General features: G+C 40.8%; 1 protein-coding gene across 1 annotated transcript in view; it reads left to right on the top strand.

The window, feature by feature from the left end:
• The first annotated feature begins 227 nt into the window (after positions 1-227).
• Positions 228-14,461, top strand: part of ZDHHC2 (zDHHC palmitoyltransferase 2) — a 35,305-nt gene continuing 21,071 nt past the window's right edge. Inside the window, exons 1-3 of the mRNA XM_085058868.1 lie at positions 228-462; positions 10,189-10,215; positions 13,195-13,289. Of these exons, the coding sequence (XP_084914994.1) occupies positions 294-462; positions 10,189-10,215; positions 13,195-13,289 (291 nt within the window). The 5' untranslated portion in view covers positions 228-293. The remainder of the gene's footprint in view (positions 463-10,188; positions 10,216-13,194; positions 13,290-14,461) is intronic.

The following is a 14,461-nucleotide window of genomic DNA, read 5'->3' as shown; positions in this document are numbered from 1 at the left end:
CCGCACGTGGCTGCCGCCCCAGGCAGGAGGCGCGCCCCGAGCCGGGCGGAGCCGCTCCGCTCCGCTCCGCTCCGCTCCGCTCCGCGCCCGGCCCGAGCTCGGCGGCAGTGCCCCCGGCCCGGCCCCCAGGGGACGCTGTGAGCTCCGGGGCGGCTCTAACCCCGCCGCCCTGCCCGGGCCAGGGGGGAGCGGCGGGCGGGCGGTGGGCGGAGCGGCCGTGGCGGAGGGAGGGGCCGGGGCGGGCTCCGGCGGGGAGCGCGGCCGGGGCCCGGGCCCCCGGAGCGAGCGGCGGGATGCGGTGCGGGAAGATGGCGGCACCGCCGCCGCCGGCAGCCGGGGCGCCGGGAGCTTGGGGCGGCGTGCGGCGGCGCTGCCAGCGGCTGCTCTACTGGGTGCCGGTGCTCTTCATCTCCAGCATCCTCTGCTGGTCCTACTACGCCTATGTCACCCAGCTCTGCCTGCGTGAGTGCCGCCGCGGCGGCGGGGGGCGGGCGGGACGCGCCAGGGTGGGCGCCGCCGCCCCTGCCGGGGGAGCGCAGCCGGGCGGGACGGGCACGGGCACGGGCGGCCGCCGCTGTTTGTCGGCGCCACGGCCGCCCCTGGCTGCTGCTGCTGCTGCTGCTGCTGCCGCCGCCACGCCCGGACCGCGGCCAGGGCTGGGCTGGGCTGGGCTGGGCTGGACCCCCCGCTCCCCTGCCCCCTCGGCGGGCGAGGGGCATCCGCGCTGCGTGGTTTCCCCCGCGATTCATCACGCCTGCTTTCCACTTCCACGCGAGGAGGGAGCCGGTCGCACGGGGCTTTTCACGGGCTCGAGTTTCCCTCCATGGAGTGCGCAGTGTGGCCGGTCCGGTCCCAGCCCCGGCCGGACACGGGAAGCGGGACTGACCGTGCAGGTGGCTGAGCAGAGTTCGCCGTCCCTTCGGCGAGCACACACGCATTTACACACATGTACACACACACACATGTACACACACGTACAGAGCCATTTGCCAGCCGAGGTGGAAGCAGGAATAGGTGACAGGAAATCCGCGAGTCTCCCTGTGCCACTCTTCAGTTGTCTAGAAAATGCCCGGCTGTCACAACTTCTTGATCCCTTCTCTGTGATCGCAGCCTGCATTCCATTTGGTAGTCATCCTGACCGCACACCTTGGCACCTGATCCTTAGCGTCAGGCGGATCGTTAATTACATGCTGGAGACTGGGGGTGGTATGAGAATTTGTGTGAATTAGAGTAGCCGAGTGAGAAGGATTTACTTAATGACCAGCTCATCAGCCTCTCTCGCTTTGGGGGTTTTTTTCTGATTTTGGTTTCTGTTACAGTGTATTTGTAGAAAACCATTGAATCTGTATTTTAGAGGCTGATGTGTGGCATACTGGTGTTTCAGTAACAATGTCATAATAATGGCACACCGGAATACAAGTTAGCTGTACTTAGTCTTCAGCTGTTCATGTTGAAAATCTCAGCAGTACATAATTTTATTTTTTTTTTAATTGTATATGGAGGACTGATAGGATTTTTGTCCTACTGATGCTTGGCCAAGCAGTTGAGGGGTTAAGCAAAAAGTGATTGCCAGGCCTAGCACCTCTGTTTTATGGGGGCAGCATCAAGACTTGGTGTAGTTCCTATGCTGGAGGTTAGGCTTTTGCATATTTGTTTTCCTTCATTAACAGCATTCTAGTCTGTTAGTTTTAAACATCACTCTTCAGTAAAGTTGCTGTGCCCTTCTGAGAGGAGGAATGAAGTGTAACTCCAGCACAAGGAGGTGAATTGTCTGCAGGGTTCTGGGAGTTGACTGAGCAAGGCTGGAAAGGAGAGCTGGAAGCTGACACAAGGAGGGCAAGGATGTTCCAGGGAAAAGCCACTCTGTAGTTAGTGTCCTAACATATGCAGCCCTGTGGTAGGTACAGTAGGCTTGTTTTAGGCACTGCTGTTTCAGTGACCAACAGTATTTTTTTTATTCTGCATAACTGTGTAACAGAGGAAGACTGGGTTTTAGCTTACCTGAAAGCAGGTACCTCTTACGGAAATGGCATGCTTGAAACTGTCTTCAAACTGTAAACTATGGTTCACTAATTCCTTGAGAACCCCTCAAAGCAAAAGGCCTGCAATGGGAGGAAGTGGAATTCTTGGGCTCAGCTAAAGCATGTTTTATTGAATTCCTTTCTATGGACGAGGGTGATTTTTTTTTGTTTGTTTGTTTGTTTCCCACCCACCCCCACACCTTCCAGTTGGAGCTAGCTCCACAGCTTTTTAATTCAGCATTATAGTCGTCCACAACCTCCACTAATTCCATCTTTTATCCATATCTGTATGTTTTCCCTCATTTTTGGCATACTAAAATAAAATAAACTTATGTCTTGTCTTACTAATGAATATTTAGTGTAAACAACAGAAGGAATAACTAACTACTCTGGGAACGAAAGCCAACGGCAGGAATAGACTGCAAGCATTTCAGTGCTTTGAAGCCAGCCTGTCTATTCAGTGCATCTTTTATTCCTGCAGCACTGAGTGCTAAAGAGGACGTATATAGCTGGGGTTTTTTTCTGCAGCTTTCTGTCATTGAGGCTGACAACATACAGGGAACAGTGTTAACTGTTGTGCAGTAGGACTTAGCAAGGACTTTGCACTGTTGTAATGTAAGTGGTCTGTTTGAGCTTTTAGTAATGAGAAAGTGTTTGAAATGTAGTACTTTGAATGGGTTTGTGGGTTTTTTTGTTGGAGTTTATTTGTTGGGTTTGTGGGGTTTTTTTCTAATTTCATGTGAGTATTATAGGAGAGATGATTTTTTATTTTTTAAAGAAATCTATGAAGCTGATTCCTTAAATCCATAAAGCTGAGTGGTTACAGTAGTGAGTAGCATTTTAGAAACACAAAAAGGTTATAGAAACAGAAAAATGAATCCACTGTTTTTAACACTAGTATTGCCATGTCTAGAATTCTGTCTCTTTTATTACTGGATTCGGGTAAGTGCTTATGCAGCTTTAACCTTTAGCAAGAAGGAGAAAGATGTTGAACAGTAGCAAATAGTTATCTTCTTTCTGCTGGGTATAGAATGAATACTGGAATTAAATGTATAAATGACTTGGTCTTAAAACACCTGACAAAAAATTGCTTCCCCCTAGTCCAAGGCCATTCTCTTGATTCTGCCAGAATTGTCATCTCACAACCCCTGTCTGGCAGTAGCAGGTTTTTCACTCTGAATAGCTTCCTTTGTGTTTAAAATTATTTGGCCTTTAAGTATTCCTTCCGTTAAAAATGAGTGTGTTTGTGAGAACCTGAGAGATAGAGATTTGTTGTTCTTTCTCTAAAAGAGATGGGGAAATACAGGCAATGCACAATGAGCACAGTGAACTTTGATAGCTCAAGCTACTGAAATTTCAACCTAGGATACATGGAACAACAGTAACATGAAGTGCAAATGAAATGCTTTACCCCAGCACCTGTATCCACGTATCTGTACTCAGAAAATACACATCAGATTCAGTGTGTATGAAAACCTGAAAATGAAAATTCAGTGTTTATTAAAATCTTTGCATACTTCATATACAAAAAAAAAAGAAATTATTCTTGCATTTCCATTCCTAGATACATCTCTAATTCAGGTTAGTAGAACCGTAAGGGACTTGGAGGAGTTATCCACTCCATGCTTTAGGTAAGGCACAACCAGTAGTTACTTGTAGTTTCTGGCAGCTGATTGTCAGAAATGTTCTTGACAGATGCAGACACTGAGATCCTTCTGTTTTGTTTTCCTACCAATTCATGATTTGGAGGTGCATATAAGAAGGAAGATGTAAAAATTTGACAGTGTTTTGACAGATGTTTTTAGTAAAAATAACAGCTTAGCTGATGAAAGGGTTATCCTGTAGATATCCTGTATCTGATAAAAAATGGATATATATATTCAATTTTGATCCATTTTTATGTGACACTAATTTTAATTCTAAGGATAATACTCTTGCTCAGGGAATCGTGTCAGAAAATACAGCTTGAATTTGTAATTTTGAAGAAGGAAAATAGATCTGCTGTGGAACAAATGAGCAATAAGCATTTTGTGACTACTCAGTGAAGGGAAAGGGAGGAAATATTGCCACCTGGTGAGTGATTTGCCTGATTTGGAAAAGAATAAATTACTTCAGCATAACTGAAGAGGGGGTACAAAAAGACATTCACAGTACTGTCAGGAATGCTCATAAGTCGCATCTTTGCTTTTGTTGTAGAGTATGTGACTGGTATCTGTATACAGCTGCCTTCAGAATGGAACAGAAAGCATGGAATGACATCCAGCTGCTAAAGATGTTAATGATCATGAAAGATTTTTGCTGGAGGATCAGATTGATTAGTGCTGAATTGAGGTTTTTGACCCTGTGAACCATCAGTGGAATGGAATTATAACAGGATATAAAGCTGCTTAATTCATCACAGTTTAGAGGCAGAATTAATACATGCCCTGTCAGCTTGGCACAGTGTCATCAGGGAATCAGAAGTGGCAGATAATAGGGAGAGAGAAGCTGATAGGGTGGGGAAAAACAAAAAAAGCTTAAAAAAGAAAAAGAGACCCAGGATTTGGTCAGCTGGATTCAAGCCCTTTGCTCAGTATGTTCTCCAGATGGATTAAAGGATTTATGGTACTTGCAGTTTATGTCTTGTAACTATGTAGGGTTTACATTTGGCTATAGAAATATGAGTACAGTGTAACACTGCACTTGGGTGTTGTCAAAAACCAGTTAAATACCCTGCCTGCACATTGGCTGCTAAGGTACAAAAGTACTTTGGTCAAAGGAAGTTTGCATTTTTATTCCATATTTTGGAAATATTCCTTTTTTTCTCTTCCCCTCTTCTGAGATCTGTGGTTACTTTGAGAAAAGTTTCAAAACTGGTGGCTGAAGTAGAGTTGGCTTCTGAATTATAGCCAGCAGTGCTCCTGTTTCCCAAATTCCAGTTGAATGCTTTCTCAGACTTTCAGAGGCAGCTGCCATTCTAGAATTCTGAAACAGAATTGAAGTCTGTGTTAAGCATGGCTGATTATCTCTCCATGTAGTGCCCAGTGTATTACCTGTAGGTCTTTGCCTTGAAATTTAAACCATTACTTGAAGTTGGAAACATAAAGTCTATGTTGAAGATACAATTATAAGACAAGATTATGTTTTCAGGTAAAAATTTGACACTGCTTGATATATAAGTTTAAGAGATGTTCTTGTCAGGGTGTACTTTTTGTTTGCTGAAAAGTGGCTCTACAACTTTGGTAGAAGTACTTTTCATTCTTCAGTCAGTCTTTGTGACTTGGAAGGTAAATGGGAAGTTTGTAAAGAAGATGAAGTCCATTCTTAGTCATATCCCATTCAAAAGCAGTGGTTTTGTGAGCTTACCTACAAAGGTAGCAACTACCTTTGTATTTGCTTGCTCCTGGGCAGGTGGACAGTGATGCAGTTTGATGGGCACAGGGTTAAAATGAATCTTGTGAAACATTTGCAGATACCATCAAATGCAAATGTATGGGTTATTGATGACTACCTATGCCAACCTTAAACATCCCAGAAATATTTCCGTTACTGTTGTTCTGAAGCAAAGCACTGGTGGCACCTTGTCACTCTGAATCAATGCAAATCGCTGCTCTGCCTAGCAGAGAAGTAGGTTTTTATTGCAAGCACTGATATTTTTACTAAAGGACTATTGCAGGCAATGACAGAACACTTGTCACAACTATAAAATACTTTTATGTGCACACAGAGCTGAGTTAAACTGTATCTATAGATCAGTGTTCTACAGCTTCAAATATGCTATAAAGATAAAATATGTACTTAGTTTTGTGAATCAGATCCAAGATGTTAAACTTCATAAAAGTTTGAGAGAATCAGCTATTTATAGATGTGGCTGCAGAGTCTCTGAATCAGATGTATCTTGTTTTCCCATTCCAAAGATTTAAATATTTTAAAAATGTACATAAAATATGAAAGCAAAATTTTTTATGTCCACTTCCATCACAACTTTAAAAAATTAATTGCTTTCTCCCATTTTCTGTTTTTTTTTGATTTCTAAATCTAGCCATTACATTCACAGTTCATAAACTTTAATTTTGGGTTTAGAAGTCAAGCAAAATTTAACATTAGAAAACCAATGCACATTTTTAATATGAATTTTATCTTTCAAAATCTGTTGGGGTTTGTGATAGCAATGTGTCTCACCATATCTCTAGCTATGTGGAGATGGATGTCTACCTAGGTTTTACGTGGGTGAGTGAGAATAAAGATTTGTAAAGAAAATGAGTGGAAGTTGGAGAAGTGGGAAATCCACTTAGTCTGACCCAGTGTGCCAGGTGCCTAGTAATGTGACTTCTCTTCCTAGCAAACTGATTTGCTGATGGAAACCATCCTGGACTTTTCATGATCTTTTGAAATGCAGCTTTCTGTCACCTTTGCAATTGTTTTCTGCAAGCTCAGGCTGCTTAGTGGCTTTGACTACTGAATGTGCTGTTGCTGTTTCTGGCTGCTTGTGGCTCGGGGCAAGCAGGGAGCAATGTTTCTGGCTCAGGAAATTGGCATCCCCATTGGCTGAAACCCTGCGTCTGTCCCAGCCTGGTCCCTAATTCTGATGAGCACCATCTGCAAACTGCGTAATGAACCAGAGAGGCTCTAATGATGTGACAGTCTGCTAGTACTGAACTGTAAATGGCATCCTGATGCTTTAGCAGTGCAAGGGTGATTCTTAATGAAATTGGCCCCTGCAGTATCTCAGGCAAACAAAGCTGTAACTTTTTAATGATTTCCTGGAGACAAGTCATGGTTTTATAATTATTTCCATCTCTGAATATACAGGAGTATCGTTCCATTTTGGTCCCTAAGGGATTTACTCTGTTTTCTCCCAGAAATTGCTTAGCAGGGATTGCCATGTCCTTTGTGTTTATTTTAGTCATCATAGACATGAATGCTTTTTGCCCAAATTATTTCTGTGCTATTTGACTATCAGTAAGTGCATTTGCAGCATTTCAGCTGATATTTATTAATGACAGAATGCACATTCTGACCTACTTTTCACCACAGTGAGTGTAACCCCTTGAAAGAGATAAATGAGAAAACTGCCAGAAATACTGATATAAATGATTCAGAAAAGACTATATGATCAAATACTATTAAATAATATAGTAAAGTTGTATCACTGAATCTACTGAAAAATATAAAATTTGGTGGCAGGGGAAAATAGCAAACTTTTCTTTGATCAAATCCAAACGAAGAAGGTTTTTTCATATTAGAAAATTATTTTCCATGCTCTTAAATGGTGTGATTTTAGTGTGATCTTAGGGTAAATATCTTTTGGTTACTTTACGAAGACTTTGTATGGTGGTCATTCAACAAATAAAGTTTAAATCTTAAAGAGAAATTTAAGAGGGAGTATGATTTGTAAGAGCCTTTTTTTTTCCCTGATTGTCAATTCTGCTACGTTTGTGCAAAACAAGCAGCCCTCCCTGCCACCCCCACCCCAAAAAAAACCAAAAAAACCCACAACCAAACAAAACAAAAAAGAATAACAAAAAAACCAAAACACCAAAACAAAAAAAAAAAAACAAAACAAAAAATCAAAACCAAAAACCCCACCAAACAACAACAAAAACCCACACCTTCATTTCCTCTCAGGTGCTGCGGTATTGTAGACACTTGTCCATTACTTTCCCACACACCATGCCTCCTCCAGGGAGCCTTTGTCAGAGCTGATTTCAAAAGGCATGAGCAGAAGGTCTGGTACTTCACTTCATGCAGGTTATTGGATATCCTTTCTGTCCCTTTCTGCGGGAATGCTTGTTGGGCAGCACAGCCAATCTCCTTGTAAACACCAGTTGCACTGAGTGTGGAGAAAAATGATGGTAAGATTGAAGGCAGTGGCATCTTCTTTCAGCCTGGCTTCCTCTGCTTTGGTCTGGTACAGTGGTTGCAACTCAGGAGTGTATGAAATAACTTTTGATTTATCCTTGGTGGTAAAAGAAATTAAAATCACAAGATATATATTAAAAAAACCCCCAAAAATATGTTATCGCCCTCCTGGGGTTAGCTGGACATCTCTGGGCATGTGTGTTTTAGCCTTCATGGTCCTGACTGTCAGGAACATTTGGCTTCCAAGCTAGATACTGCAAAAGCTGAGAAGACAGTCCTCTGAGCAAGTGTAGACTCTGAAGAATGAGTTTCCTTCTGGAGTTGTACAGAAGTTTTGAAAAGCTGTAGGTTTGCTGTCTGGTAGAAATTACTAAGTTTGGATTTATCTGTCTGTTACTTATAGGCATTGTGGAAAATTTAGAAGTCTCAGACACATTAATAAATACATTTTATCCAAAGATAACGGGTGAAAAAAATACTACAGTTGCTTTCACAGCAATGTTCTATGCCATTCTCTTGTAAGGAGAGAAAAATACCACAAATCATTGTGAAAATTGGTGAAGTAGATTTTATTTTGAAACTGGTGATTCTGCAATATACTCTTGGCTGTGGTTTTTTAATTAGCAGAGAATAGTAATTCCAAGAAGACTGGCAAAATTTCTGCATACTTTGCTGACCATGCCAAGTGGAGAAAGAAAATCAAAATTTGAATAGTGGATAATTTGTCTTAATCTGACAACTCCAGCACTTTTAAATTACACATCTGAAGATTAAATTACACAGCTCTGAAGATGTCTTTTGTTTTTTAAACAATCATCTAGTGGATGACTGTTTACATACAATTTTACAGTTCTTGTGCATCATTGTAGGGGAGCATCTCTGCTCCTCAGAGTCAAATGTGTATACATGTTCCCTCACCTTCTCTCTAGCACTTGTCTAGATGAATATTTAGCTTATTAAATTGTAAAGATTTCAGAAAACTGAGGGCAGAATAGAGTTTATAGTGGCTTATGCAGCTTCTGTGGTGTCTTTCTGATTTTTTTTGTGAGCTTTATGAACATGGTTGCTTACTTTTTTCCCTCAGGCAAGGTAGTTGCTTGTTTTGTTAGAGCTATAGTCAAATCTCCATTTTAGTTGACCTATTTTATAATTACAGAGTTGTAGGATAATTCACATTTGAGAGGATCTCAGCTCGTCTCGTCCAGCCTGCTAATCAAAGCAGGGCTAGGTGTAAGGTCACACCAGGCTTTTTTGGGCTTTATCGGCTTGAGTCTCAAAAAGTTTCAGTGATGGAGGCTGTGCAACATGACTGGACATGTCTATTCTCAGGGTGGGAATGCTTTTCCTAGTATCAAATCTGATCCTTCCATTTCAGCTTGTACCTCCTGGCTCTTCTCCTGGCTCTTGTTGTCCACCCTGTGCCAGCAAGAAGAGCCCAGCTCCTCAAGGCCTCCAAGGGTCATTCCCCAGGCTGCCTGGGTCTCTCTGGATGGTTGCCTTGTGCCTGCTGCTTGAAGACCAGCATTGTGCAATCACTTTTATTAGGAAAACGAGTGGATGGGAGTTCTGTATATCTACTCTCCTGTTGTAGGCACCAGTGTATTACAGCTTGTAGTCCATTTAACTGGGATGGATAAATGTGTAGTGGAGTGGTTTGGGTGAAAAGAGGTTTTGATCACTTGGGAGTTTCTGATCTCTCTTGAGATACCTGTTGAGGGATGGTTACTTTTAAAAAATGTGACCAAGAGTGGGAAATGCAGTCACTGATCTGTGACACCTGTGTGCTCCCATCCATGCCTGGCATACTTGCCTTTTCTGACTCTCTTACTGTCCCCAAATTTTGTGATCCTTGGGCAGTTTCTTAAAGGAAATGAAACTTTTGTCTAGTTTCAGTTTTTATGCTTCAGAGATCTAAGGTATCACAGGAATTGCTGGCAAAACCAGTTCTGGCACCTGATACTTCCACTTCAAGAACAGAACATATATAAAGAGTGAAGCCTGTACAACCACGGTTAAAAGAAATAACTGCTCTTCAGAGATGGCTTTTCTTGGATTAAATTTTGGCAGCTTCAGATAGATGGAGATGCTAGTTCTCAGGAAATGAGCCTGGGGAGAGGAGCCAAAAAACCTTATAAGCAATTGATATTGTATACCCATTCTCGTGATGAATGTACACAGCATAAAAGCTTGATAGTTTGCGACCTTAAACGTGTATTGTTTGATGATTGCTCTTCCATCTTTGGTTGAAAAAAATAGTTTAAATACTGAGTTATATCATTTGCTATTTGAACATAATTTTTATTGTTTATTTTTTTCTTTTTTTCAGTGACAATGACAAATATTGGAGAAAAAGGTAAGATTTTTATTAATTGTTTATAGATGTAATTCATATATCAGAGTACAATAGTAGAATTGAGAAACACTTACTTAAAACAGTTAGATTTGGTTTGGTTTTTTTTTTGTTCTTGAGCTCCTGTTATTATCCTACTATACCTGAATATCGCTTTAAACATTACAAACAGAGATGAGAAAAATTAGAATTGTTTTACTCTTCACACTGGCTTTCTGATGTGTCAACTAAAGCAATCCTTGTATTCTGGTTTAAAAAAAAAATTATTCATAATACAGAAAGCTCTTGTAAAAGCAGGACTTCTAGAGATAAGCAGTGTATTTCTGCATATGCAACATATTTAAATGGGAGGTGATTTTTTTTGCGTTTTCTTTTTAATGTATTTAAAGAAACAGAATCCTTCAGATACATAGCTGTGTCAGAATATAATAAAACTGCCTAGTTGGCAGTCACTACAGTTCCTGCCCCAAGGCTGCAGCATGTTTAGATTTTTTTTCCAGATGCTATTTTAATACTATGGCACAACATGGAAGTGTAAAGTGTGGGGCTGCAGAGCTTTTGGAGGAAAAGCTTTTTATGTTTGTATAATTTCAGCAGATTTTATTAAGTCATTGGCAACTCACTCACTTAGAAAACATGTTTGTCAATTAAGAAACATTTGCTTGAAAATCTTTTTTTCAGTTCAGTGATCTCATCCCCCATATGAGTGTATAAGTGTGTCTGCAGACTTTGAATTTCAGTTTCTTGCTGCTCCATACTGTGTGGGAGGGGACAAAAGTGAGTTGACAGGCATTGCTCACTCAACACATTAAGGTTATCAGCAAATTGCGTCAGGAAATATTAAATTTCTTTATTTTCACTGAAAGCCTTGGTGGGCTTCAGCTAGTCAGGAGAAATTTATCCTGGCTATACTTCTGCCCTAATATTTTTTCAGGAGTCAAAACTGTGCAAATGGGACTCAGCCATACTACAGGTTGCCCCACTTTTCCAGGCAACTAGCTGTGCTAGCTATCTGTAAATGGGTTGCCTTCAAGCAAGGGATACACCATTTGGATTGGGGTTTTTTTGGTTGGTTGGTTTTGGGTTTTTTTCCAGAAAAAGTGTAAAATAGAAGGATACCTGCCAAGGAGCAACAGACAGCTCTTCTTTACCTGTCTCAAGGGAAATGAAGTTCCTGCATTGGACTCTCAGCACCCACAGGCTCGGTGGAGCAGCTGGGTAGCCCAGGGTGTCCATGGTAGTGCAGGGAAACTGCTGGGGAGATAACCTGGGGGGAGTGACCAGCCAGGACATACCTGGGCCAGGCTGGAGAACTGAGGTTCAAGGTCAAACAAGACAAGCTCAAGTCTTGTTCAAGCTCCAAAGGAAAAACTTTTGATAATGTCTTTAAGCATTAGGCTTCACTATAATTTTTCAAAAAAGATATATGGACAATTTTCTTGTCAATCAGTTACTGATGTTTTTCACAACAGTAAAATACTTATGCAGATCAGTAAATGCATCATGTGCAGAACTGAGGCAACTTGTCCTCCTTTGCTTTCACTACATGCCATGAATATACTGTTGTTTAAAAAATAGTGATTTTGTTTGAGTTAATCAGGTTCTTTTAAAATTGGTAGAAATGTTCTGATAAAAGTGTGGACTGTTCCTGTCCAGATGCTTGTGCAATAACAAGATGGTCATTTAGTGTACTGTGCTTTATGTTGAGTCCAGTTCTATCACTTATTTATGCTGATGAGATTTTTCTTTCAGTTTAGACATGGCATATGACTCTTTGCCCCTCTCATTCCAAAAGCTTTATACAAAGTTGTTCCTCAGATTCTATTAGCTTTCGTTTATTATTTTAACTGCTTAGTGAATAACAGTAAACATTTACAATGTTGCTGCTTTCTGAATAAACAAACTTCAACACCAAAAGTATTTATTCAGTGTTACTTTCGAGGCAAAGTAACAGAAAGGAAGAACAGACTAGACAACTGTTCCTGCATTTATATGCACCATAACTCTTTATATGTTATAAAGAATTCTCTAGCATATTACGTATAAAAAGACCCCATGAGCTAACCATACAGGGCCAATATTTTGGATTGTGTACTGAAAGTACACAGGTTTCCCATTATGATATTTTTTTATGATCTTACAAATTTGTAGAAGAATACTATTTTCTTGTTATTAGAGTAAGTTAATCAGGGGATATGAGTTTATGATTTGCTATTTACCATAGTGAATTGCTTACTAGAGTGAGAGCTTTTAAATGGAAATACCTATCAACACATGGCAGACTCTGGAAAAGTTACTGTTGCCTTCTGTATTCTAGTAAAACAACTCAGCATGGTAAATGTTGACTCTCATCTATTAAAAATCATAAGAACAAATGTTGACTGGCTATGGAGAATATAAAGCAGTGAATAAATGTTTCAATTTAAATGGCCTGCAGGTTTCAAAAGCCACCCAACCGTCCTCCCTTCTAAAACCTAGGAAAACAAATTAACTGGATATGGTTACTGCTCAGGTATCATGTGCATAGTCACCCTAAGACTCCCCTCACACTTGTCATTTTTAGATACCTCTAGTTTCTTTGGGGGGTTGGATCTTTTGCTGGGGGGAGGCAAGGTGGGGGTTAGCATGGCTAGCAGTCTCCCTGCATGGTTTATAAAGCTAAAAGGCAGAGATGCATCAGTTAATTAGGAATTAACAAATGTGCAAGGGCGACTGCTTGCTAAATAATTATGGGGCTCTCATAGGCTATTAACCATTTTCCTTAAACTTTTGTAGTCTATGTAGACTGTATCATAACTTTCCCCACACAGTTTGTATTTGTCTTCTGTAAAGTTGCAGTGCAATATTTTTGTTGCAAAGCTTTTGCAGAGCCTCTGTATTTACATCTGTAAGAGAAGTATCTGTGATGCCTACAGGCACTGTTTGTAAGTACTACAATATCACTGCTCTGTTTGTATTAATTCTGTTCCCTTCTGATTTTAGTTGTGTGCCTGGTTGCTTACCACATATTTTTCATGCTGTTCGTCTGGTCATATTGGAAAACAATCTTTACGCTACCAATGAATCCTTCAAAAGAAGTAAGATAAACTTAACTCTTGTTTATGAAATAGGCTAGCCAAATGCCTGATTTTGTAGTGTTTGAATAACTTAGTCTCTGATCTCATGTAGTTTTACACTGTAGAAAAACACAGATTGCAGTTACAGCTTCTTAACAGGACTCGGGTTGCAATCAGTGTAGTGACCAAGACAAAAACAAACAACAAAACAAACCACTTTCTCCAAGTTGAAAGGGGTTTTTTAAAATGGATATTTTAAAATGAGATATTTATGGTAGAAGAAAAAATCCTGTCCACTTGAAAAATATGAGTTATTTGAATTAGCAGACTAAATCTTTGCATGGGAATATCAGACTTTTATGTGGGCAAAAATTTATTTCCCCTGTGTTTAAGACTTATATTTCCTGTCAGCATCTGTCTGTTGTCCTCTGAATTAAAGCTTCTTCCCTGTCTGTTTTGGTATAAGGAACTTATGGATTGTGGTGGGGGTGCACATTAGGTAAGCTGGTGCTGGGAAGCCACAGCTGGCTAAGCAGGAAGGGAGCTAGTAATGAACAGCCACATGGAAAAAGAGCTCTGCAGAGGTTTTTGTTCAGTGGCCCTGATGGAAATTCTGCTCATGCAGATTTTTACAGCTAGCACAACTTTTTGGCCTCTTCTGTCTTGTCCTCAGTAGGTGCTGTGTCACACAACCCCTGAGGTCAAGAGGAATCATGCTGTGGCTGTTCTGTGGTTTGAAATACCCACAAAGCAAACACTGACTTTGGGATGGACTCAACTAGCTGCTCTAAGCACCACATCAACCTAAAATGAATAGCTTGTGATTTCTACTGTCTCTTGTGCAGAGGTTCTTTTCCAAATAGTTTCATTCACTGCTAAGATAAGTAATTGTGAAAGCAAGCAGATAATTCAAACTAATTGCTATCTTCACTGAAGTTCACACTGCAGTCTTTACTACAGCCTGGGGTGGGGAGGAGCAAAATAAATTAAAAACCTATTTCTTTCGGTAATTACATAGCAAAATGTATGCATGTATATGGTGACTGTACTGGTAATTAGAAGGGTTTTCAAATTATTTGGCTGATGCCAATAAAAGCATTTTGACAAATCCTGCTGATTATAGTACAATCCCAAAGTCATCATACAATGCTACTGGAGAGCTTCAAATGGGGTAAGAAGAGTATTAAAGTTAA

This window comes from Lichenostomus cassidix, chromosome 4, assembly GCF_008360975.1.
Source record: "Lichenostomus cassidix isolate B80296 chromosome 4, HeHo_3.0, whole genome shotgun sequence".
Lineage (NCBI taxonomy): Eukaryota > Metazoa > Chordata > Aves > Passeriformes > Meliphagidae > Lichenostomus > Lichenostomus cassidix.
Note: the sequence above shows the minus strand (reverse complement) of the source record. Positions and strands in the feature narration are given on the sequence as shown.